Genomic DNA, 25,711 nt, shown 5'->3' on the forward strand with positions numbered 1-25,711 from the left:
GAAACTCTGTAGAAAGAGAAACCAATGGAAATTATTTTTACATTTACACCTAAGGCAATTGCATGGATTTATTACTACATCTGGGGCTGCAAGCCTGAGCCTGATTTATTAACTACTGTCCCTTTTGGTTTCTTATCCAGGGTGGCAAACCAGCTGTAGAATGCTGAAAAGAAGTTGAGCTGCATGTCTTGTCCTTTCAGCCTGTTTCTTGTATTCATTTTGGTCTATAAACAAACATCTCTCAGGTCTCCTAAATAAATTTTCTGATTGAGTTCCCAGAACAGACCACCACCAGCCTCATTAAAGCTTATTTATGTTACTTTCATGCATGAATAAAAAAGCTCCCATTCACTGCTGATTTTATTTAGTTAGATTCTGTGCCTTGTGGTAGACATTGAATTGGAGTGACATTTTTGGCACCAAAAAAGAAAAAAATAGTGAGACTGCAAGGAATAGTTTGACACCTGCATCTTTTGCAGTACAAAAAGGAAGGGGTTAACCTGTTCTTGGCAATATGATATTGATTGAGGGTGCAAAGAAAATACAGTTGTAAATATTTAGGAGGATTCCCTAGTAGCTGGGGTGATTTTTAGGGGGTAGGTCATAGAACTGGGACTCTGGAGGTGTAGTCTGTCTTCCCAGGGATGCCACCTGGTCCCTGCGTGGTAGGAAGAGAAAGGTCACTCGTTGTTCTAGGTCTCAGCTCCCAGCTGAGAATGGTGCTGTCTCCCTCCTCTCCTTTTCCAGCTTGCTTGTTTATCTCACTAGCTTTTCATCAGAGTAATATCCACTCTGCCTCTGTGCTGAGCACAGTGGGTGCTGCTCTTGGCTGGGGCTTCCAGACACCACTACAAGTAACAGGCATGATTCTCTCTTTACGCTTGTCTCCACCTTCTCCGTTCATGCTCCAGTGCTTGTGAGGTAAGATTAACAGCTAAAAAAACCCCCAAACTAACAATAAAATCAGTGTAAATGAAGAACAAGGAAGGAAAGATCCAGTATATGTGATAAGTTGTGCAATAGCTTTGAGTGGTGTTTTTCTGCAGCCCTGTTGACTGATGATCTCTCTCGTGTAAAGGTACCGCATTTTGGGACAAGAGGGATCTGAGCCTGTCCTTTAAGTCAGAGGGGTGAACAAAAAGCAGCTTTGCCTCTTTCCTTTGCACTAAGCACATTGTGAATATTCTTAAGCTTTGCCACAAGGATTAACATCCCTGAATTTTAATGTGCCTGGTGCTGGAATGTAGCTGGAAAGCAGAGCAGGCAGGAATGGTCTCTCTGGGCTGTGGGCTCTGCTAGGTGACTCTTTGAAGCTCTATTCAATAGCTTTCTGTTACTCTTTACATTTCTTTCCCTTTTCCGCTTTTTTTCCTCCTCCTTCAACCACTTCTTGAACAAGTACTGATACATTTCATGTTTCTCAAATTTACTGGACTGGATTGTTTTATCTCCACACACTTTTGCATGGCAGTAGTAGTTAAATAAAAAATAATAAAGAAAAAAAAAAGCATGGGGACAGAAGTACAGTTTAGTGTTTATTTTGGATCATTAACCTGGTCTGTAAATTTGATTTGATCTCTCCTTTTTTTTTGTTCCTCCCCTGCTCTCTCTGTGTAATTTCAGAGCCTGCGAAGAGACACTGTCTTCAGTGGCTTCAGGATCCCAGCAAGAAATGGGAATCTGATGGATTGTAAATGCACCTGCTTTGTTTAAAACCCAGCCAAACAGATAAGTGCACTTTTAATTCTCTCTGAACGGTGCTTTAGACATAGCTCTGCACAGCATCTCTCTTCAGTTCCAGTTTGGTGAGGCTCTGTGTTTCACCCCTGCAAATGAATGCTGTGTGGGTCTCACTTCAGCTGAGAAATACCAGACAATATTGGTATTTCACACTAAGGTAATTAATTGGTGTCTGAGGGAACTGCAGCTGAGGGGCTGGGAGGATCCCTGGGGTCTATCCCAGCTCTTCCAGAGCCACTGTCTCCAGCAGCCCTGTGAGGTTTTGGGACTCTGAGGAGCAGCTCTGTGGGACCAGACGAGGCTGATGTGACCCTTCTGAGCCTTAAAGAGTCCTATGGGACTCATTAGAGGTTTAATAACTAAACTTGGCTGGTTTGATTGAGAAGATGCTTGTGCAGGCTTGGTAAAATCTCAGAGAAACCAGCTCATGCTGCTGGCAGGAAAAAGGGCTTTCTGCATGTGCTTGTCATATGTGTGCAGAGAAAGTGATAATCCTGCTTCCTCCCACCAGCTTCCAGGTGGGAAAAGAGCTGGGGATGGGGGAGAAAAGACCTTGGATACACTGAGTTTACCCAGGGCATGCAAAGAAGTATCGTGGGTGAATGGTGACAAGAATTGACCCCTCAAAGTTAGGGGAACATTTTTATCTCTCTACCAAGGGTAGAGAGATAAAAATGAAGCAATTTCTGGCTGCTTAGGTCTGGCTTCTAGAGGTGACCACTGTCTCCTTGTGGACACACCATTGCAATTACTAAATTATTCAAGAAACCCATAAAATAGGGTCTCGTGTAAAGTGTAACTTTGCAATAATATACAGCCATGGGGCTGGGGCAAATATACACCATAATGCACTTTGCTGTGTTAGAATAATGAAAAGAAAAGCACTGAAGCTGAGTGTGTAAGCATTGTTGGGGATGTGTGGCAGGAGGCTGGACAAGAGCCAAATTATCTACTCCAGTCTTGTCTTGCCTGCTCTTCCAGGGATAATTACTAGTATAAAACATCTACCTTGCTATTAGGAAAACTACAACTAGGTTTGCTACAGCAAATTAGGCTGTAGTAACTGACCTGAATTCTTACCTACCTAAGCAGAAGGTGAGTTTCTTGGTGAAGTTGCCAATTTAGGGGTGATAGAGGGAGACAGGAGAGATGAGGAGGGAAAGTGGGAGGTTGCTGCAGTTTTTGAGAGCTAAATCTGGATCAACTCATGATCCCTGAAGTTCCTTCTGTTCTAGGAAAAACTTCACTGCTGCTGTTATTACCAAGGAATTTTTTATATTAATAGAAGAAATGGCACGTCTGTTAGTAATGACTAAGCTCTGTCTTACAACTCTAAACAGTATTTATTCCTGACTCTGCAGTACTTTGAAAGCAAAAAAGCTTGACAGTATATTAAGAAACACTGATTAAATGGAGCTCTAGTGAGAAAATCAGGGCTAGTTCATTCAGCCAGGGTGGATAGCAAGTTAAAAAAGCTTAAATCCTCTCTGTGCAGCAACTAACGCAGCATAATGTTTTTCTCATCTCAGATATTCCCAAGGTATTGATTGTTAGGTTGGCAACTTTAAATCTCTTTTCTGCCAGTGAGCTGAAATCAATGTATCCCCCTATTAGGTCCCATTAAATTAACCCCAAACTGGCCAGTTCCAATCTGGCCAATCTGACATTACTCAAAATCAAATTTGGGAATCATCCTGAGGCGTGGCTGGCATGCGACATGTAACAACACTCTGTGCTGCCTGGAAGAAGAAGCAGAAAACACTTGAAGTGTCTCTTGGGAGCTGTACTGATGAGATAGATGATACCAAGGGTGTTCTACTCACCTGTGGTTTGGCTGGTACTTCCTGCAGCTGAGGAGAACAGATTCAACAGCTCTTGTCCAGTTACTGAAAAAAAAAATTTGTCCCGAAAAGAAGATCCTTGAATCCCTAACTCCTTGTCTTACAGGTGAACCCTGAGGACACTTGGGAGGCTGTAGCTCCTGAATGTGTGACCTTCCCCTGTGATTAGAAGAAAGCCATGGGGAAAGACAAGAAAGAAGAGGCCATCTTCCTGAGGAAGAAGATCACTTTGCTGCGGGCTTTCTCGCTGCTCATCGGCAGCATGGTTGGCAGTGGCATCTTCATCTCCCCCAAAGGAGTCCTGAAAAACTCCGGCAGCGTGGGCTTCTCCCTGCTCGTCTGGTTTTCCTGTGGGCTTCTCTCCATGTTTGGTGAGTGCTGAGCTTTGGCAGCCCTTGCTGAAGCACCTGGGAAGTGAGGGGAGCCTGCACAGTTTTATGTTTAGAAAGTTGGGAGATGAATAAACCCAAAATTTCTGGTTCCTGCTGCAACGCAGGCTTAAGAAGTCGGGGGATGGTCACTAGGAGTTTTTAGTTCAAATTATTTCCCTGGGGTAATGGACAAAGTTCCAGCACTTATGGTCTGTGAACATCAATTCAGGTACAAGTCCAGGGCAGGAGGGGTCAGTGACTGCGAGTGGAGACAGCATGGTCTCATCCAGAGAGCTGGGAGAGAATGAGGGGACTCCTTCTGTAAGGCAGAGAGGAGATGGAGGCACCTAAAAGGGAACCTGAGGGCTGTGCTGTGCTCTTCACAGGCACAGTGAAGAGAGCAGGAAGGGAGAGTCCCAATATGCCCCATGGGACCCCCTTTCTGTCAGAGAGAATGGCTGGAGCAGAATGCCTGGGATGCACCAACCCAGGGTGGGCGTTGGGTGTCTGTAAGAAATGGTGTGGGGATGTCTGCTGCTGCCCCACTTTCTGTGTGTTACTATTGGCTTGATTTCTGTCATTTGCTACCAGTCTTTTCTCATAGAGGTTGTCTTTTTGATGATAGTTTCATTCTAGTTCTTTTGAAGTAATGTAGCTCTTCTAAGTTACAGTGGATAAAACACATGGCTTTTAGTTTCTTTCATTAACTGTAAAAATCATCATCTCAGAAACTCTCTAAAGGTGCTATTAGGACAATTGCAAGTTCTCCCAGCCCAGGAGAGAAATCTGATGCTTATTATAGTGGGTGACTTTAACATTCTTCTTCTGTTGTAGCTTAATAAAAAAATAATCCACCCAACAAAAAAAAAAGCAAAGTGAGTGTCACTCACTTTGACACTCTGGCATGTACATGCAAGTTTAGAAATTGAGACATTTGATTGTTAATAGGGCAACAAGTTGTTCCTGCTCTTAGCATATGTGTACCAGTATTTCACATTGCAACTGTGAGTGGCTGTTTGGTGAATTATACACTTCTGCTTAAAGAAAAGCTGACAGTATAATGTGGGCATGGTGTTTCTTTTAACCAAGCAGAGCAGTAAATGAGAATGTGTGTGTGTAATGTATGTGTAATCACATAGCCAAGCTCTTGTAAAGGTTTTTCCCTGTACAGCATCCTTTGATACACTCTCCTGGAAGGGCCTTGGGAGCCTCTTTACCAAGTGATTGCATTTTGTTGCTGGATTTGTCAGTTTGTTCTTCTCTTTTATCAGCTTGATGACCTCCCCTGATCATTTCTCTGACACTTTTTTGGAGTATATTTAAAAGACCTGCTTTCTTTTGTGCTTTTTTTTCTTTCAAGTGGGGTATATATACAAGTCCCATTCCATGAGTTCAGCAACATACTTATAATGCATGAATGCTTGAATGCTTAAATACTTGAAGCATTTAAAGGGACCCACTGGAATAAACTAGATGAGCTCTCTGCCTATATTTGATGCTTTGAACAGGAGTTCTGCACGAATTTTCCAACAGGGAGGCAGGAAACATTGAGGTTGTCACCATCCTGTGTGACCTGAATATGGCACAATTGCCATGGGACTTGGAGGCATGGCCATGTCACCACTGGCTTCAAAGGAGGGAAGGGATTTATGTGAAGAGGCAAGATAAGGACACAAGAATGTGGCCTGAGATCAAAAAACATGATTTAAATGACCACTTCAGCCAGGGCTTGTGGCTGAGCTGCTGTAGTTGCTTTGTAAGCACCATTTCATCAGTCTAACAGTGAGGAGAAGCAAGAATCCAGGGTATCTTTCAAAGGAAACCCATTGTAGCTCTGTGCAGCATTTCTATCACACACTCTTCTTCAGAGCTTCCATGGAAATGCAACATTAACCACAAAATAGAGAATTTCTTTCCACCTGACAGGTAAGTCAATTACTTCAAAACTTATTTCAAACCACAGTATTGCACAAACATAGAGAAAAGTGGTTCTGTTAAACCTCTTTTTCTTCCTCCCATTCACTACTTATTTTAAATGGATTTGTTCAATCCCTGAAAAATCACACAGAAAAGGGAAAATCCCTGGGATTATTTACTTGGTGCATTTCTACGTGAACTTTTCCAGGTGCCTTGTGTTATGCAGAGCTTGGAACAAGAATCACCAAGTCTGGAGGACATTATATCTACATTTTGGAGACACTAGGGCCTCTGCCAAGCTTCTTATTCCTGTGGGCAGAGTTTTTTGCTATCAGGTAAGAGATTTTATTTGCTTGCCTCTTCCTGGATGCAGTGATAATTTAAAATACCAAAAGTTATGGTGCTGGGTAACAGTCCAGGCAGTTTGTAAAGGAAAGAGTTGAATGATTTTTAAAGATTTTTCAGTGATAAAAGGAAGAAGACACAATGTGGAAATAGTTACAAATGTTGAATGTGTTCTGTACTTGAAGAATATCTCTTTTCTCCCCTGGCAGCTCCTATCCCCCAAGAGCTGTGGTATATTTCAGAGACTGACAATGGATGCCAGGTTTATTTCAGATCTTCTGTTTTCAGTGTGAAATTTTTTGGTTTCTTCAGATTCAGAAAGTGGAGACAACTTCCTGGCTTATCCTCAAGTTAAATAATTTATAAAATTTTGAACTACTTCTTTTTTAACATTAAAAAGGAAGTCCTCACCTCTCAATAACCTGTATCCTTCATGTAAGCTTAGATGAGGCAGAACATATGAACTACACTTGCATTGCTCAGTATGATTAATCTCAACTTTTGCTTTCAAGTTGGAAATTAATTTTGCAGCATGAGGTTTTTAACCCATGAGAAAAACCTATGAAAAAAACTCAATGGGAATTCACCATCTGCATGGGTGAGAGGATTAAGCCAGGTGGGGAAACTTGCTCCCCTTCCTAAGTTTTGTGCAGTTTTACCTCATGCCATTTTCCAGCCATGCTCAGAGCAGTTTGTGCTTTGTTCCCCCCACACTCCCCTCTCCAGGCCTGCCAACAGTGCTGTGGTTTCCCTGGCATTTGGGCGCTACATGCTGGAGCCGTTCTTCGCCCCCTGTGCTGCCCCTGTCCCTGCAGTGAAGCTCGTGTCTCTCCTGGGCTACTGTAAGTACCAACATTTATGGGATTGTCCATCCTGGCCTCTCTACCCTAGACTAGGAGCACTCAGGGGTGTTATTTCCTGGACAGCTGTGGGATAAGGGTCCTGTCTTACCTCCTCAGCTAACTAAAATGTTCCGATTCAAGGTGATGGTGTTGGGCCACTATATTCTCTAGGAAGTGGAATCGGCCTCCCTGTTGACCAGCTGGAGCCCTAGGGTAGGGGGATTTTGCCAGGTGTGGGAGAAGAAACTCTCCATGTGTAATTGTGCAAAAGCCACAGGAGTTGTGGGTATAAGGCTTGAGGTTTTGGACTCCTCTCCTGGTGCATCCAGCTCGTGAAGCTGTCTTGCCTGCTCCAGACTGGTGTGGACTGGCACAGGGTGTGCTGTGAAGTGAGCTGCTGAGATGTCCCACACCTTTCCCCCAGGCAGGTGTGGATCACCCAGCAGCAACCAGGTTCCTGCTCCCTTTTAGGAGTGTAAGTCAGCTCCCTCTTTAAACACTGTATGCTGGACCAATGTTTCCTGACGTCTCTCATCCCAGACATCCTCTCTAAGGCATAAAGATGCAACCTTCCCCCAGCATCCCTAGGGCAGGGAGAGGTGCTGTATTTTTTCCCGTGTGTGTTGAGCCCAGGCTGCAGCTGTAGCAGTGGTGTTTCCTCTCCAGACACGGTCCTGACCCTCAATTCCTGGAGCGTCACCTGGAGCGCACGGCTGCAGACGGCTCTCTCTGTCATCAAACTCCTGGCCCTTGCACTCATCATCGTGCCAGGGATGATGCTGCTGGCCCAGGGTAGGTGTTGCTGCTCCTATGGCTGAGGAGGGTGCTTGATGTGCCCCCTGTCATGGCTTTTATCGGTGCCAAGTGACAAGTGTGGTGCTCACTCAGCCGGCAGGAGCTTTCTCTGTCCATGTGCCAGATGTGAATTAGCTGGGAGCTGAGACCGGCACAGCTGGCACGAGCTGCATCATTGCACTGGGCTGATGCACCTGGCTGGGGGGTGCTTTCTCCAAAATTTAGTGGGTCTTAGTGCCAGAGGATATGTGAACCTACCCAGGTCACCCTAACCTTCCTCTGGAGTTAGACTTGCCTATTTCCAGAATAGCTCAAAATCTTTTGCCAAAGCAGCACATATTAAATGGACATTTGGGATATGTGACAGCATCCCCTGTGCCGATCACAGCTGTATAATGAGTTAGCAGCCCTCAGCTGGGCCCTGGTAATGGCATCTCTAACCCTTCTGTGGCACAAGCTAATGTTTTTTACCTCCAGATTGAGATGGGTGGTAATTCAGTGAATTCACGAGGAACTTGGTACAGGATTTCATGCCCGTATGCAGAGTGGGGGAGAAAAACCCTACCAGTAGGATCTTCTGTGAACCATACAAGAGTATTGGCTTTAATCCAAGCCTCAGTTTATAGAAAAGCCCAAGGCATTCCCACTCAAGGGATGAAGCCTGCTCCCTCTTCATGCTATTACCTTCTTCTGCAGTGAAAACACCACAGGCAATGGGCTCTGTGTTCATGTTTCTTTCTGATGTCTTTGAACATGCAAAGCTCCTTTGAACATGCAAAGCTCCCCTTGGGCTGGCTTCTGAACTAAAGGACTGCCCTGCAGCTAGGAATCCCCAGCCATTATTGTTAGGAATGCCTTCAAATGACAATCTGGAGCCCTGGCACCCATCCTCTGGTGGGGAGGATAAATGCAGGTGACATCTGGAGGGAGAATTCACCAAGAGACTCCAGTATGACAGGTTGTATTTAATGTGACTCACGGGGGACTGTAAATTGCTCATTAATGCATTGCAGGCAATAAATCCTTTTCATGCACCATCACTTACCAGCCATCATTTTGGAACACAAAAAAGTACCCCAATAGACCCACTCCTATATTTTGGGTTAGTTTTCTTCAAACCTATTTTCAAATTGACTTCCTTTTTTTTTTTTTTTGTGCTTAAAAACCAGTTTTGCACTTTTAAATATTTTTGCCTTATTCCTATGTGCTGCTTTTTTTTGATTGCAGTTCTGTCCTTTCCTTTGCCATTACCTTCTCTTTGGCTCAGGCTTATGCTAGAGACTTGCTGGGCCAGCATTTCAAACCCATGTGCCCAAATCTCATCACTGAACTCCTTGCAGAAGCACCTCCACAGAAGTGGCCTGACTTTCTCCATGTGCTCCATGCCATTTCACACCTCGCCTGGTAAAGCCCAACTAGGAAAGCTTCTCACCATTTAAAGAGAGTTTGTTATGAAAATTGAATATAGATGTGGTACCAAACCTTGGGTTACCTGGATTTGAAAATGTTGGGAATGCAATTCTTTTTGACTGTGTTTGAATGAGAGGCCATTCAGAACTGCTCTCTTCCCTAAATCCTTTTGTTTTGATTTAGAGAAAATCTTGACTTTGGTTTTTTTTTTGTTAAGTTTTGCTTTGTTGTTTCAAGCAGAGAACTTGAAGGAAAATTAGGGGAGTTGGTAAATATCTGAGACACCTTTACTTTGGACATGTTATCTGCTTTGCACTCTGTCCTTTCCTGTGGGTGAGTGGTGGCGGGTCAGACTGGCAGGTGTTGCTCCCATCCCCTCCTCCAGCCTGGTTCCCATGCTCTGGCCAGCACAGGGCTGGGGTCAGTGCTCCAGCAGCAGGAACAGGAGGGAGCACAGTGAGAGCTGAGTTAGCTGCCTCGCTGGCTGCACCACATCAAAGGGGAGTGTGTCTCCAGCTGCTGAGGGGGCTGGGGACTGAACATGGGGCTCAATCCAACAACTTAATTTTGGGACTGAAGGAAAGAAAGGACAACATGGATCTGCTTGTCTCCATGATCTCCTGTTCCCACATCAGGGTCTGTTGGAAACAGCTAGCTATTGTTGTTGCCCCTCCTGAAATGCCTACCCTAGCTGGACAAGGGATAGATTTTTTTTTTTGTTTTTTTAATGTCACTGTAGGAAAGTAAACATATCAGCAACAACACTGAAGTTAAAGCAATGAAATGAATTTGAATACCCTTCTCCAAGGAAATCACAAACACTCTTCCCAGGTCTGGGCAAAGAGGTACAAGGGATGTTATCCTACAGGGAAGGAAGCCTGTCTCTGCGTTTTCCTGCTCTGTCTCCGTTGTTTATCTCCTCTGCAGGCCACACCGAGAACTTCCAGGATGCTTTTGACAGGCAGTCGCTGGTTCTGGATAAGCTCCCCCTGGCTTTCTATGCAGGCATGTTCGCATACTCCGGCTGGTAGGTGCGATGGGAGGGCACGTCCCGGGCAGCACGCAGGTGCCCTCAGCGTGACTCAGACTCTCACCCTGTCTCTTCCCATCGTGCAGGTTTCAGACCGGCTTTGTGCGCGAAGAGTTGGTCAAACCTGAACGGTAAGGCTGGGAGGAAGCTGTCCTGGGTTACCAGCCTCGGGGCTCCCACACCTTTCCCAAGGGCAGTGCAGGAGGAATAAGTTTGTGGGTTCACCTGACTGCAATCAATTGTACCACCAGATAAAATCTGCAGTAATACTGTGCATAACAAGGGATAGCAGCTTGTTCTTTGAGTGTGTTCCCCTTCCTTGCAGAAATATCCCCCTGGCTGTCATCGTGTCTGTGATCACAGTAATTGTGGGATACATGCTCACCAACGTCTCCTATTACACAGTCCTGGGAACAGAAGATGTTCTGGCTTCTCCTGCTGTGGCTGTGGTGAGTTGTTATTGCTATTGTTATCTCCTTAGTGTGGCCAGCTTGTGCTGTGGTCATGGCAAGCATTTCAGAGATGATTTTCCTATAAAATGCTTTATTGCTTTGTAATTTCTCTGGAATACTGGGCAACAGTAAATTCTTCTTGTTGTGGTGCCTAAAAGATAATGAAAAGTCACCTGCAGATGACAGTAGAAAAGGTGAAATTTATGACTTCTATATTACTTCTTCAATGGAAGAAGTTTCCTTTTTTTGACCCTGATGCCATCTAGAGATCACCACATATTCCCTAAAGTCATGTTTGCTCTTTCTCCAGAGCTTTGTGCAGCGAGCCTTCAAAAGCCTGATCTCCGTGGTCCCTGTCCTTGTCGCACTGTCCTGCTTTGGAACCATGAATGGAGGAATCTTCACGTTTTCAAGGTCACATCCCTAAGGGTCTATTATGCTTTTGGCTTGCTGAATCAGAGGGAAGCATCACCAACCTATGCAACTACCCATCCACACAGTGGCATTTTAGCCACTCTTGTGAGAAAAATAAGGCTTTTGACTCCCAGGTTGTCAGCTACAGGATGGTCCCTTTTGGCTAAGAGACTACCTTTTCTATTTCTTACCAGGTCCAGACCTTGGTACCCAGCACTGGTCACAAACAAAGATTTTTATCTTCTCCCCTACTCTTCAGTTTAAATCCCGTTTTAAAGTGAAATGTCAGTGTTTCTGGTGAACTAAAGGCTTTGTTGATGTTGGCAGCTGCTCAGTGAGACTGAGTCTTCTTCCACTCGGTTCACCCAGCTGTGCTGCTGGGGGGCATAGGGTCCCTCTGTTGGGAGGCTCTCTAGGCAAACTCTCCCTTGAGAACTTTGCTTTGAAGTCAGTGAAATGTCATTGGGATGGGCTATTCCTAAAGCAATAGTCAAGGTTCAAGGAGTCTTGTTATAGCAGTAAGAAAAGCTTTGTCCCATGGAAAAATAAACTTGCCAGCTTCACCGTCTGCCACACTCTGTGTCCTTATTGGAGCCTTGAAATTGGAGAGGAGGGCAGGCCTTATGAGCAACATACTTAGGTTGTGCTGGTCCTGTGGAGCTGAGCAAACTCTCTGCAGTGGGTTTTGCTTCACAGCTTTGATTGCAAAGGGAAAAATCAGTTGATCTGAAAGGAATGTCTCATAGCCTGAAAGTGAATGAATTATCTGATCCACTACTCTGAAGTCCCAGATTAAATACAGGTGTGGACGATCCTTCCCATTAGCTGCTCCAGATAGTGGTTTTCTTTGTGGATGAGAAATCTCTGGACAACACAGAGGTTCTCAGTGTCCCCTACTGACCTTCTCTCCCCCATCCTGGCATCATTAACATAATCACTGCAGAAAGCCCATATAAACACTGCTAGGGCCTCCCTGGCTGCCTGCCAGCCACACCCCTGCAAAGCCACAGAGACAGCAATAAAACCAGTTGTACACTTGTGCCCCAGCTGCTTGGGGCCCTGCTTCAGCCCAGCTGATGCTCTGGCATGGTTTGTTTGAGGATATTAAATTTCTAAAATTGGATGTGATTGTCTTCTCCCTAATTGCTCTCTCACGAGTCAAAGGAGGGATGCAAACAAGGAACTCTCTGCTCTCATTTTGTAGCTGTTCTTGTGTGTAGCTGGTCTCTTGGCAGTATGACAAACTGTATTTTCCAACATCTGACCAGAGGATTGGAAATCATCTGTCATTTGAGGAGGTTGCACTTTATTTTTTCTATATGTGTACATATACGAATATAGGCTTCAAAGCTGACAATCCCCTTTCATAAACTCACCAGTTTCTCTTATAAAGAATTGAAGTTTGTGACCCCCTCCACTTCCTTTTCACTGGAAAGATTAATTCCTTTTTTGATGGCAAGAGACTTTCTTACTCCTGTTTCCAGTCTTGAGTTCATTCTTGGTCACTTGGGACTTGCCCCAAGGTCTCTGCAGATGAGCACCCAAGGAGACACTGCCAGTGGTTCTGATGGAGGGCTCTGAAGTGCACTGAACTGGTCTTGGCAGAGCTGTGGGAACTCAGCCTTGGTTTTCTTCCCAATGCCCCCAAAGTGGAGCTCTGAGCAACTTGGTCTAGTGGAAGCTGTCCCTGTCCATGGCGGGGCGGGGGAGGTTCCAACCCAACCCAAACTTTCTCTGAAAGTGCAGCTAGAGGCAAAACTGTGGCCTTGAACAGCAGCAGACTTGTGCTGGGGAAGGGAGCAGATGCCTTGATGCCTCAGGTCAGTCCAGTGACTCATCTCATTTCTAATGGGGATGTAGAATGTTAATGTACAGGGCTCCCTGTCTTTTCCTAGGACTCTGTTTGTGGCTTCCAGGGAAGGGCAGTGGCCTCCTCTCTTCTCCATGATCCACATTCGAAGGCATACCCCCCTTCCTGCTGTCATGTTAATGGTAAGGAGATCTGGCTGTGCGTCACACGCTCTGTTCTTTTGCTCTCTTGGCTTTCTTGCAAGGACTGGATAAACTGAGGAGTTTTAGAGGGTGTTGGGACATTAAATTTCTCCCTGAAAAATAAAGAAGGCAGGATACAGGAAATGGCTGCAAAGTATTAAATCCCCTTGAGCCAGCAGTGGTATCCAAATGTACAACCTTGAAGTCCCTGCCTTATAACATTACACACCTTTTTTAAAAATACAGTCCCTACCATCTGCCACAGGTGCTGCTTGATATTGCCCTATGAAAATAGCTCTGCCAGGCTTTGGCTATCTGGAAATTTAAAATTCCCAGGTGTGGTGGAAATGCAGGGAATGAGCATTTGTAGAGATGGTCTGGTCTTATGTTTTGGTTTCTTCAGGGTTTTTTTTTGTGGCAATGGTGTAGCTCCATCCCAGCTGTACTGTAGTGCCTGTTGCAGCTTGGCTGAGCTGCTAAAACCTTAGCAGATGTCATTGTAGATAGCCTGTGTACCAGCAGTACAGGCTTTTGGATCATGCATGTTTTAATTGCCCTGGCTTGGACACGAAGCATTGAAGATGCTGCTGGTCTTGGAATGATCACTCTTTTCTGTAGCACTACAGATGAGTGCCTTTAATCTTTTGCCTTCAGTCTGTGACACTATTTTGTAAAACTCTCTGACCTCCAAAATGCTGGGGCTGTGAAGTAGCTGCAGGGGGGTTGGAGGAGGTGATCCATGGCTGTAATGACTGTATTTCATGTCCAAAACACTCAGTTCCCTTTGGTCACTGCCATGGTGTGCATTGGAGACATCTACCACCTACTGAACTTCTTCAGCTTTTCCCGATGGCTCTTCATAGGATTGGCCACCCTGGGGCTCATCGTCCATCGCTGCCGTCACCCAGAGCTGCACAGCCCCTTCCAGGTAATGCACAGCATGGACCTGGCAGCCAGGAACCTGCAGCCTGCCATCCCTCTCCTTGATTTGCTTATAATTACAGCATCACATGGCCATGGTTGCCTTTAGGCTCCAAGGGGTTTCAGTCTCTGATGCTTGGTAATGTCTGTGGGGAGCTCCTGAAAGTGGTTGGTGTGCCCAAACAGCCAGATGTGATAAATCCTATAAAGCCAGTTCTACATGGGCTCACCAGATGCATCTGTCAGAATACTGCTTGCTACAAGGGACAAAGTTTCAGGCTAGGAACTGGGAGAAGTACAGAGAGAAGTTCTCTGGCTCATCTCTTGTGGCCTACAAGAAGGGATTCTTGCCTGGATGTTATTTCAGTGGCAGAGAAGTCTCAGCTCTATCTGAGAAGCAGGAAGGTGTCAGGCTTGGGGGGAAAGGAGCATGGGTGGAGGGGTCCTGGGAGCAAACCTGACTTGGGGAGGAATCATCTGCTGGTGTAGAAATATTGTCTCATGTAAAGCAGTGGGTCCCTCCTGTGGCCTTTCTCACTCCGCTGGGTGCTGGGATCCCCCCTCATGTCAGCAGGGGACGCTGGAGCAGCTTTCCTGTGCTTGGGCACCTTTCCCACTGCCGGATAATGTGCAGAAGGCATTGGGTTGGGGCGGTGCTTGAGGCGGGTGCAGTTTGCTCCTGATCTGGCCGCTCCTGTGTGGTACCCGCTGGCAGCAGCTCCCGGCAACAGAGAGGAGCTCCGGGGCTGTGGGCACTGGGCAGTGAGGAGCTCGGGGGACAGAAATGCCTCCTGCAGCTTGCAGGGGTCCTCTCTGAGCTGGGTGCATCCTCCTGCAAAGTCTGGGGTCATTTGTCTTGGTCTTTGCATCCAGCAGAGACTTTGAGGCTTCCCAGTTTGTTGGTTGGCTGCACTTGCATACTTCCCCAGAACCAAACGGAATAAATTTAGTTTAGTTTGTGTATAGTTGCATATAGTTTTTCTTTCAAACCAATCTTCTGAGGGGAGATTTATTAGTGGCTGGCACTGCTGATGGTTTCAGATGCTGAGATTTTGCCCTGGTTTTCAGACTTCTAGCGGCTCCTAAATGCTGATTAAACGAGGGAGGGAAACACTGGCCCTTTGGTCAGCTCGGCTGGTTTCCCCCGCCTTTTCCCTGGTTTCCATCAGCTCTGTGCAAGGGCTGCGCGCAGGTGGCGCGGGCCCGTGCTGCGCTCTAGTGGCCGCCCGCGGGCTGTCGCCTGCCGCTGCCCGGGGGACAGCAAAGCGTGGCACGCCTGTGACAGCGCTGGTACTTTAGCATTCTGAGTTAAAACGGTGGGAAAACACCCGAAAGAGGAGGGAGCAGTCCGCTCGCACACCTCTCAAGCAGATGTGCAGCGTGAGTGTGTGCATGTAGGAGCGGCTGGCAGAGGATGCTCTGGCTGGAAAGACAAGAGTACCTAAGTTTGATGGCTGGATGGCTGCCATACCTAGAGCAACTGTTCTCTTCCAACTTGGCATGTTGAGTATCCAAAATACAATCTTTATTACTGGTAAAGATTGTCACCTTATATGAGAGCAGCTCCTTCATTCCACCAGCCATGGCAAGGAGTTGCTTGGCAGAGTTTGAATCCAGAGACAGAAGGAGTGTTTCACAGTTTTATTATTTATTGCAGTCTTCCTATTTGCTCTCCAAATAACCCAGATGAATTGGCTCATCCAATAGGGTACGGCTGAGTGCTGCTTTTATTTTCACCATGGTGTCACTGAAGCTGAAATTCTTGGTGCAGATACTACAGAGATAGGGATAGGCAGTCTGGTTTGTCTTGGTTTAATCAGTATAAATCTCAGGCAAACTAGAGGCAGTCAACATGAGTCATGGGTTTATAAGCAAAGATCAGTTTGATTCAAAGTGTCACTTCTTTCTTGGCTTCAGATATTCCCTCAGTGGTTGCCTTAGGGGGCACGTAGGTATGTGTGTGCCTGGGCATGCACAGGTGCAGGACATTCACAGAGCCGTGGGCTGTAGGCAGCTTCTCCCCCTGCTTGGCTTCCAGTTGCAAGTGAGGTTTCGATTTTGGTGCACATGAATATAGGAGGCATGCACCTCACAGGACACACTGGGCTCTGAAGCTGATGCAGTTGTTTGCAGTCTGACAGTAACAGTACAGAAGCACTCTGCAGGACAGGATATGATGATTCTAATTTTCTTTAGGTGGAGAAATGGATAGAGCGTGTGCTGGCATGAACAGAGTCTGATCGGCTACAGCCACCAGGTTTCCCTGATAGTCTCCTGTGCTCTTTTCCTCAGGTTCCCTTGTTTGTTCCTGTCTCTTTTACCATCATCTGCCTCTTCACAGTGGCAATGTCTTTCTACTCAGACCCTGTGAACATCAGCATTGGATGCACCATAGTTCTGAGTGGTTTTCCAGTCTACTACCTCATCATTCACAGGCAGATGTCCGATCGCTGCCGCAACCTGTTTTGTAAGTATGCATTTCACTTTCAGTATTGTGGACCTAAACGTGCCCAAGGGTCAGGGTGCTGGTTTGTTGCCAGGGCTCACCTCTGATGCAAATTGCTCCTTGACCAACAGACCTCACGAACCCTAAATCATGACTGCTGGCATCACTCTGGTGTCTTTCCCAAGGCACAGCCTCCACAGGCAAATTTGTTTTAACAAAGACAAGGCTGAGGTCTACCAACAGGGGGAACAGAGAGGGTCGCTTTCCCACCCCAGCCCTAGTACCTACTAAACTTTATCATGTCTGTGGGATCACCAGCTCTGGGTGAAATTTGTCTGACATGGAGCAGAAAGACAAAAAGTTAGGATGGAGGGGCTACAGGTAGATGCTGTAACCCCATGCACAAACTTGCTTGCTGAAAGGTTGGGGAGAGGACTGCTAGGAGAAGAGTACTGCCAGAGGTCTGTGTGCTTGGTGAAGAGGCCAGGATGGTTTGGATACAAATGTAGCCATGGAAATGAAGTACATCTCCACTCCAGGCAGTGTGTAGTACAGATTTCCTTTGGATGTAGGCACGGTGGCAGAAGGGTTTTTTCAGAAATGAGAGCCCGGGTTTGAGTTTAAATTGTTGTTTCTGTTCCAAGTCTTATTTTCTTTTGATTTGATGTTGGATGGAGGTGCATCACTAACCACTCAATAGAAGACAACATGTAGCAAGAAAGGAAACAGATACAGTGATCTGCCAACATAAAGTGCTCTAGCCATCAGTGCTGATGCTCTGATTTTCAGCCATGTCTCAGGATTGCCTCTGGACTAAGCTTCCTTCCTTTTTTTCCCACCTTTTCAGATTATCTTACACACAAACTACAGTTACTGCTGGAAGTTGTCCAACAAGAAATCAAGACTTACTGAGAAAACCATCAAAACTCACAGAAGACAATAAAAATCTACTTACACCATTTTTGACACCTTTGATCCTACCAAAAGCAGTCCATGCTTTTATTCTTTTCAGTCAGTGCAACTGAGGATGACTGAGCCAAAACCTTGTTGCAAGTGTTCCTAAGCTTGCCAACTGGGATCTGTTCCTGCCCTTTTATTTTTTTCAGAAGAGCAGACTAGTTCTCTGAAATGAGCTTGCTTTGCCTGCAGAGTGTCTTTGAAACCAAGATCCTAATTTTGCAGCCTAGCCCAATCCTGAGAAAAATTGTGTGTGTGTGTGTGTGTGTGTGTGTACAGAGACAGTATTTTGTTTTCCTGGCTTGGCAAACAGAGGAAGTGGGCATGTTGCAAAACTTAGAATCCAATACATGGAAGCCAAATGCAAGTTTCAAACAGAACCACTACAGCAGTCTTGTGGGGAGAGCTAATGAGAGATAAGGCAGATGAACTGGAAAGGGGAATACAGGGGGACAAAATTTTGTCCACCAGAAACTGCAGACTGAGATTATGAGAAGATATTTGAAATTCAAGTACTAACAAAGTAAAGTCAGAATGTTTTGCTTTGATTTTTGTATAAGCAGAATGAGTTTTTTAGCCTTGAAATAATCTTTCAACCTGTAATTTCAGAAAAGTAAAATTCAATTTTTAAATTTGCAAATGCATTTTTAAAACCATCAGTTTAATGTCAACTAGAATATGGCAGGAGAGAACCTGGTCCCTCCCCCAGCTTCCCAGACCCACTCCTTACCAGTGAAGTTGAAAACTCAGAATTTGGCTTAGCTGCAGCGAAATACAATTCCTCCTTTAATTGGACAGGACCACTGATGAGACTTGGGCAGATTCCTGAACAAATGCATCTTCTGGTGCTGTAAGAAGACATGAGTGACTTCACATCCAAGCTTTAACTTGCGCATGACTTGCTGATTTAATCCATAAATGCTCATTTGAACTAATGGCATAAGAAAGGTTTCCATTATTGGATTACTTTGGTTTACATTATTGCATTATTAATGTGGCAATGTTATGTCCAGATAATAGAGCAATTACCTATTTACAATCACGTAATTGTTAATTGGTTCCTAAAAGATGGGAAGTAGCATGCTGAGGCTCCTCTAATGACTGCTGGAAAGAGGAACAGCAGAATGTGGAGCATTTTTAAATCCTTTGTATCTAACATTTATGTACTTAAAATAAAAACAAAGTACCATTTACAAATCCAATGTAACCTACTAAAACATGTAAAATTTTGGAACTAAAGTTGGGTTGTTTTCAAAACAATTGAGAATTATTATTCTTGTAGTGATTGCTTCCTGTTCCTGTGCTGAATTAAGCTGGGACAGCAGCAGTGTGGTTGCAGGGCTTGTTTCCCCACTACCCTCCAAGAATTTAATTTTCAAGCCGCTGGACATTGTCCAACAGGAAATACAGTCTCACTGGGAAAATTCTCACAGCAGAAACCATCACACCCTATAGGAGAAGTTACTGGCTTTAAATGATAGAATGGATTCAAGTGAGATCTGGAAATGCTTCCAGGATCCCAGACAAGAGCCAATCCCTCCTCGTGCCAGGCTTTCCTGAAGCTGAACCACCTGGCACGCCTTCCCACAGCACCCAGTGGTGCACCAGGACCCAGCATGGGTGGCTGGGGGACCAACCTGCAGAAGACCTTGCAGAACCAGGTGAGCTCAATCATCCCAATATTTCCTGGGTCCACCCACTTTGGTTTGAGGGATTTTACACATCTTAAGGTAAAAGCATGAGGTACTGCCAGTCTGGTCCCAGCTGCAATACCCATGTGAGCACAGTGGGCACGTGTTGTAGCATCAGGACTCCCACACCAAACCTTGGAGTAGTCTGAAATTACAACGGAGCTGCTGCATGTCACAGAGGCACAGACAAAGGGTGAAAAGTCCCTTCTTTGTCCATTTCCTCTGAAGAGAAAAAGCAAACAAGAATTGAAATTCCTGGGAGGAACTAAGTAAGAAACCATGCTGGACCATGGTTTCTTTATAAACGATAAGTCATTTGACATATGCTGGGAAACCACCCTTGGGTACCTCTGCTGACTGTGCAGGAATATGATCTTGCAGGGCTATACATAGGAAGACTGCTCTGAGACCTGTTCCATTCCCACATACTGGGAATGCAGACAGATATAGTATCATGGCTGAGAAATCAGAGGTTCAACAGCTCCACAGATGACATTGGAATTGAAAGGGATAAAAATAAAAACTACGATGTTCAGAAGACAGCAGTTTACAGTAAGCTCAAGTTTCCAGCTTGCAGAGAGGTGTTTGTTTTTAGAGAGGATGACGTGCTGCTCCCAGCAAAGATATGTAAACATTTTCTACCAAGGCAGAATGCTCTTCCTAAAGCTCCTGTCTCATGTCTACTGAAGCACTTAGGCCTCAGTGGGTCTAAGAGCTTTAAGGATGGCCAGAAATGAAAGAAAGTGAGTTCATAATCACATTTGTGGTGTTGTTTTTTTTGTTTTGGTTTGGTTTTTTGCCTGTGTGTGCTAGGGGTTTTGTTGTTGTTGAGTTGGTTTGCTTGTTTTAATGCTATGTCTATAGAATGCACTCAGAGTGTACCCTTTCTGGAAACTCAGAGATTTATGTGTTTCAGCCACTACTGATCTGGTGTGACTGGAACACCAGGAAAGAAAAATGTTCTGGGCAGTTCAACTGAACACAATCTGAGATTTAAAAAAAAGTCAAAGAAATGCTTTTGGCTTAACAAGTTTGCATCTTAAGACTACTTGACATGCTGTTAAGCTTTATGCCTCAGAGCTCTGCTGGGAAATGTTGTCAGCTTCTGTAAGGCTGGAGGTCAGACTGGAAAGCTCCTAAGCCTTGTCTGATTAGTGTGGGGAAGAGCAGAGAGGAGGTTCAGACTTCAAGGTGCAGGAACACAAACACCTGGGACGGTGCAGAGCTCCGAGGGCTGAGCGAGCCTGTCTCACAAGGCTCTGCGCTCAGCACACACAGGTTTGTGAGGCTCAGTGTGGCTCTGCTTGCTGCAAACCCCCCAGCAGTGCCCACACAACCCTGGGGAGAGCTGGATGAACAAAACCCACTTCCTGCACTGAGATTTGGGGAGCCACTTTGCAAGGCAACGCCAGCTGTTGGCTTTCCAAGAATGATGTTCAACAGAAGCTGCTCCTTATAGAAAGGAGAAGGTGCTGAATATCCCCAGCAGGAAGGCTGAGAAGAATTGGCTCTAGGTAAGTACGATGACAGGAACCCAAAAGCAGGGGTAAACTCTGCTGGTTTGCTGTGACGTTGATTTTGCAGCTGTATCTGCCAAAGCCCTGGGCTGTGCCTGGCCTGCTCGTGCTTGGCAGATGCGCATGCGTCTGTCGCAACCAGCAGAAGGAAATGTTACTCAGCCCCACTTCCTTAAGGGTCTGTGGCAGAGAAGCACCCGTGCTCCACGGAGCGGCTGCGAGGGAGACAGCGAGGTACAGATGTGCTGTGGGCAGTTCACAGGGAGCTCTCACAGCTCTGCTCACCCTTACAGCCAGCTCTGGCTCACTTTCGAAGGTGTTGCTGCACCCGGGGCACCTTTGCCATGCAGAGCAAGGGTTAAGTAGGTTCATCCAGCCTGGCAAGCACAAGGCTGATGCCCTCAGCTCCTGAGGGTGGTGACTGGGCAGCCCGAGGACAGAACTGTGCCAAGGAAGTGGCACATGCTGGGCTCTGACAGCCGTCCCAGGATGCAGCTGAGAGGGAAGGGTTGGACACACAGGAAGTTCAGGTTTTCATAGCTTGTGGGCTTGGCTTTCAGGTCTGCTGGAGGGTTACCTGCTTGCACTCTGTCATACTGTAAGTGTTTGTATCTTCATTCATTCTTTTTTTCTTGTGTAAGGGAAAAGGTGGCATGAAGCTGCTTTTTAAGTATAAATTTTTCTCTGTATAAAGTTATTCCTGTTAAGATATAAAAAGCAAATGCAGAGTTGCACAAGACCGTGTAACGAAATCTTCAGCAAAATGTGAAGGACATTACCTCCCTTGCTGGCAAAACATTTCTGTCTGCTTTTGACGTGTTTCACCTCTGTTTATTTCTAGTTGGGGTTAGTTGATTAGTGGAGAATCCCAGCATGGAGCAGAAATGTTGGAATGTGAAAAGGAAAGAATGTCACAAGGGGACAGATTTGCAAGCTCATGTGATCAGGCAGACTGGGAGCCCCTAGTCTCGGCAGGGGAGCTGGCAGGGATTAGCAGGGGTTATCTGGAGTGGGGATAGAGGGAAGAGAGAGTAGGGCAGCAGTGAAAAAAAGCTGCCTGGAAACATCATCCCACCCCACTTCCCACTTTCCTTTCCATTTCCCCGCTCCCCACCTCCCTCCTCAAATTCCACCCTTCAAATCTGCCAACTTCAAATTCTTCAGCCATGCCAATAGCAGCAGCATCATTGTGCTGTGCAGAGGGGGAAAAAAGGGACAGCCATGTCCAAAAAATCTCCTGGTAGTGCTGGATCTCTTGAATGCCCTGCAATGTGAGAGAAGAATAGTTTGGAGCATTTTTCTAGGAACAGGTCTGGCTGGTGTTGCTGTGTACACAGGCAGCGCTGGAACGAGGTCTGTCTGTGAAGGAGACCCAGGCTCTTCCTCGCTCTTTGCTCTGGCAGTGTGGGGCTGCCAAGCCTTTGTTTTGGGGATCTTTGCACTGTAAACAACTCTATGAGGGAGCTGCTCCTGTAATGATTTCCCCTCATTGGCCTGCTCTGAATACCCTTCATCCCTGCCAAAGTACAAAGGGCGTCAGAGCTGGACACATGATCATTTCCAGTTTCTGTTTCGGTATCATGTTCAGATTCTTCAGGCAGCTCAGAGTAGCTCTGTCACAGAAGATCAACAGTTGGCAGCTTTTGGCTATGGATATGTGATCCATGATAGATAGGTAATGTTGTAGGGGCAGTAAAGTGGTGAGATACATTTAAAAAGTGTTGTCTGGGTCCAAAACTGGGAGATTAAATGAAGGGTGAAGCACAGCAGGCAGCAAAGCAAAATCCCATGAGTTGGAATTATTGGTGGCTATCTGTTTAATTTTCTTCTCTTTGTAGGTGGTGTGTCTAGGATAGAGTGCAGAGCGGAGACTTTGCTGGTAAGTAATGGTATCCCCTCCTGCAAATGAGAGCTGCTTTCTCACTCCCTGTCCTCAACAGGACAGCAGGGAGAAAATAAGATTCATGAACTGAGATAAAGCCAAGGCGAACATTGGGCAAGACAGACTTCACTTGGGGGAAGTTAATTTATTGCCAATTAAAATAGATTTAAATTGTGAGAAAAGAAAATTAGATCACTTATTCCCCCCTCCATGGATTCCCAGGTTCATCTTCACTCCTTCATTCCTGAATTTTCTGCCCCCTCCTACCAAAGCAACGCAGAAGGGAAGGGAAATGGATGTTGTCCTCAGTCTGAAAGACTTGCCATCTACTCCTCCATCATTCTCAACAATTTCCCGTGCTTCAGCAGGGTTCATTTCCCATGGGCTGCAGTCCTTCAGGATAAACGTGCTCTCGCATGGGTTCTTCTCCACGGACTGCAGCTTCCTTCGGAGCCTGTCCACATGCTGCAGCATGGCCTTCTCCATGGGCTGCTGTGTGGATCTCTGCTCCATGGACCTCCAAAGGCTGCAGGGGCACAGCTGTCTCACCATGGCCTTCTCTGTGGGCTGCAGGGGAATCTCTGTGTCTATTGGAGTATTAATCCCAATATTACCAGGTGGAATGTGCCTGGGCTCATCTGACCCTTGCTGCTGGGCCAAAGGTGGCAGCTGTGGTGTTCCCCCTCAGAGACACCTTTGGCTGGCTGGAAGTTGCAGTTAGGCACTCGGAACAAGTCCAGGCATGGTAGAAACTCAGTTTACCTCTGATGGAAAGGCTCCAGGCTAGGTGAAGAGGAAAAGGAGATGGATTCTGCAGAGGGTTTAATCCAGAGTTTTATTCCAAAGTCACATATGTCTGAATCGTGGTAACAGCTCCACAGAATGCCAACTGCATGGTCTCCGTGTCTTTTAAGCCTGGGGGTGGAGGGAGGGAAGGGACAGGTGAGCCACCAACCAGGTGGGAGGGGGGGAAGGCTCAGGGGACAGTGACACTTGGATGAGCCAATGACCCCAGGGCTGAGGGGCAGCTTTTGAACTTTTGCCAATCACACGAGGTCCCTGCTGGAATGATAAGATTGACTGACAGCACTTAGCAAGGAGGCAAGGGGAGGGGAAGGGAGAAGGTATTGCCACAACTGGGAAACTACTGGGATAGCTGAAACAGGAAATGGCATCACACTGCAGGTGTCAAGTGTATTTTCTTAAAAAGTGTTTTTAGGAAGATACATTTTTGAGAAAATCAGTGGCACAGGTCCAAGCCAGAGAGGTCAGGGTCATTTCAGAGGTGCTTACCATGCCCCATAAACATCCAAACACCAGTTCCTCAGTTCTGGGGGCAAACCTGCACTTTCCAGCTGAAAGGGGTCTCCCTTTTTAAGAAGTGAATAGATTTCTGATCAGACCAGGGATACTGCACAATTTGACAGTTTTGGAAAAGACCCCTACTTTGATCTGGATTTCTTTTCCAATGCAGGGCAGAGCAAGCAGCCAGGTGCCCATCAGCTCTTCTGCACTTGTTGTCTCTTCTGCACTCTGTGTTGTCTCCCGACTCATCTGTCTGCTCCTGAAAATGGAGTATGTCTGGTATTGGCTCGATGATTCCAACCAGTGGATTGAGTATGGGAAAGAGGTGAAATTCATCTGCTGTTCATGCCAAAAGCTTTTGTTAAGCCATCTTTGGAGAGTTCTTTAGAGCGTGTTGTTCTGCAGCTGGTGTGTTCTACACGCACTGCTGGGTGCCTCTGCAGTGCTGCTCCAATGCCTGGGTGGAATTGTCTTCTTAATTGTCCCTCAAAGCAGGACTGGAACTCTGTGAAAGCTTTCAAGGGACTGGCTTGGGAAGCGGGTGCATTTTCCAGAGCTGACAAACATCATTTGGCTGGAGCTGACCACACAGGCTGTGGGGTTCTTTGTTGCTGCTGTTAGAAGTAGCTGCGCTCCATGGGGTACCCCTCCATCTCTGGAGAACAAAATGCTTGAAGCCACAGAGACTTCAAAATATTCTCCTGCTATAGGGGCCTGGGGAAACATTGATATTTCCCCACAGTGGCACCCAAACCAAAAGGTGGTTTCTAACACATATAATTTCCTTGTTCTTTCTGCAGCACCCAGGTCACGCCACTGCCACTGTAACATCTGCATTTCTGGAGAATGAATATCAAGCTGACAAGAATGGTATTATTTTCTTCAGGGCTGGTTCTCAGCAGTATCTGTTAAACTTTGCAGGTGAAGTATCTCCTTGTTTTAATTTCATTTCATAGTGCAGCTGGCTTGAAGGTTTTCACATTATGTCTGCATCTCTTTCAACAGCTTTTCTTCCTTCTGCAAATTTTCTCCAAGCAGAAATTGAGCAGTAGGTAAATTTCTCTAAACCTTTGACATGCCCCACTTGAGCTTCTACACTTGGGCATCTGTAGTCAAAAAAACCACACCTGACAATATTGTACATTCAGAAGAAGAGTTGAGAGTAAATGGCACCTTGGCTTATACATTTGTGTTTATACACCTGAAAAAGAAGAATGAAAAATCAGGGAAAAAAAAACGCACTGAAAAGTCAAAGGGTGAAGAAGTGAGCCTATACTGAACATCTTGGAAGCTTCTTACAGGGAGAGAAAGCACAGTGCAGCAAACAAAAATTTAGGGCTGGTTGCATAGAGAGAGAAATGGGAAAATGAAAAATGCTTTTCTGTTTCTAATTTATTTACCCATCTTAAAACTCCTGTTAGCTTTCCAAACTTTAAATGTTTCCTGGCATGAGTAAAGAGTAGTGTTTAAAGGAGGAAACAATGGATAATTAGCCATGTCACACAGCATGTGCTCTGTGATATTGTTACAGGACCAAGAAGGGAGGGCAGGCTTTGCTTTTAGCACCATGGAGCAGCCCTGTGCTGCCAGGAGAGCCAGGTTTGTGGCCCCCATTGCACTGAAAACTCTTTCCTGCTACAGGCCTGCCATCAGATGTGGTTTTCTCTGGCCAGCAGCCTGGATGTGAATACCAGTGCAGGTGCAGTTGGTGCTTGGTTGCCTTCAAGTTTCACAGCCTGTGCTAGCAGGTGGCTGACCTTGCTGATCTCCAAGTAGGAGCAGTGCAAGTGGGAATGAAATTTGCACTGGGGTGGGTGCGATAGAGAGGGCACCACAATGCAAT

The 25,711-nt window shown here is 45.9% G+C and overlaps 1 protein-coding gene across 1 annotated transcript in view; it reads left to right on the top strand.

Moving 5' to 3' along the window:
- The first annotated feature begins 407 nt into the window (after window positions 1-407).
- Window positions 408-25,711, top strand: part of LOC129120003 (cystine/glutamate transporter-like) — a 29,175-nt gene continuing 3,871 nt past the window's right edge. The window contains exons 1-15 of the mRNA XM_054632256.2: window positions 408-921; window positions 1,624-3,952; window positions 6,078-6,204; window positions 6,941-7,056; window positions 7,723-7,848; window positions 10,189-10,288; window positions 10,378-10,422; window positions 10,617-10,740; window positions 11,054-11,157; window positions 13,053-13,149; window positions 13,928-14,077; window positions 16,363-16,537; window positions 22,520-22,560; window positions 24,038-24,193; window positions 24,669-24,789. Of these exons, the coding sequence (XP_054488231.2) occupies window positions 3,760-3,952; window positions 6,078-6,204; window positions 6,941-7,056; window positions 7,723-7,848; window positions 10,189-10,288; window positions 10,378-10,422; window positions 10,617-10,740; window positions 11,054-11,157; window positions 13,053-13,149; window positions 13,928-14,077; window positions 16,363-16,537; window positions 22,520-22,560; window positions 24,038-24,193; window positions 24,669-24,789 (1,675 nt within the window). The 5' untranslated portion in view covers window positions 408-921; window positions 1,624-3,759. The remainder of the gene's footprint in view (window positions 922-1,623; window positions 3,953-6,077; window positions 6,205-6,940; window positions 7,057-7,722; window positions 7,849-10,188; window positions 10,289-10,377; window positions 10,423-10,616; window positions 10,741-11,053; window positions 11,158-13,052; window positions 13,150-13,927; window positions 14,078-16,362; window positions 16,538-22,519; window positions 22,561-24,037; window positions 24,194-24,668; window positions 24,790-25,711) is intronic.

This window comes from Agelaius phoeniceus, chromosome 5 (assembly GCF_051311805.1).
Source record: "Agelaius phoeniceus isolate bAgePho1 chromosome 5, bAgePho1.hap1, whole genome shotgun sequence".
NCBI classification, from domain to species: domain Eukaryota; kingdom Metazoa; phylum Chordata; class Aves; order Passeriformes; family Icteridae; genus Agelaius; species Agelaius phoeniceus.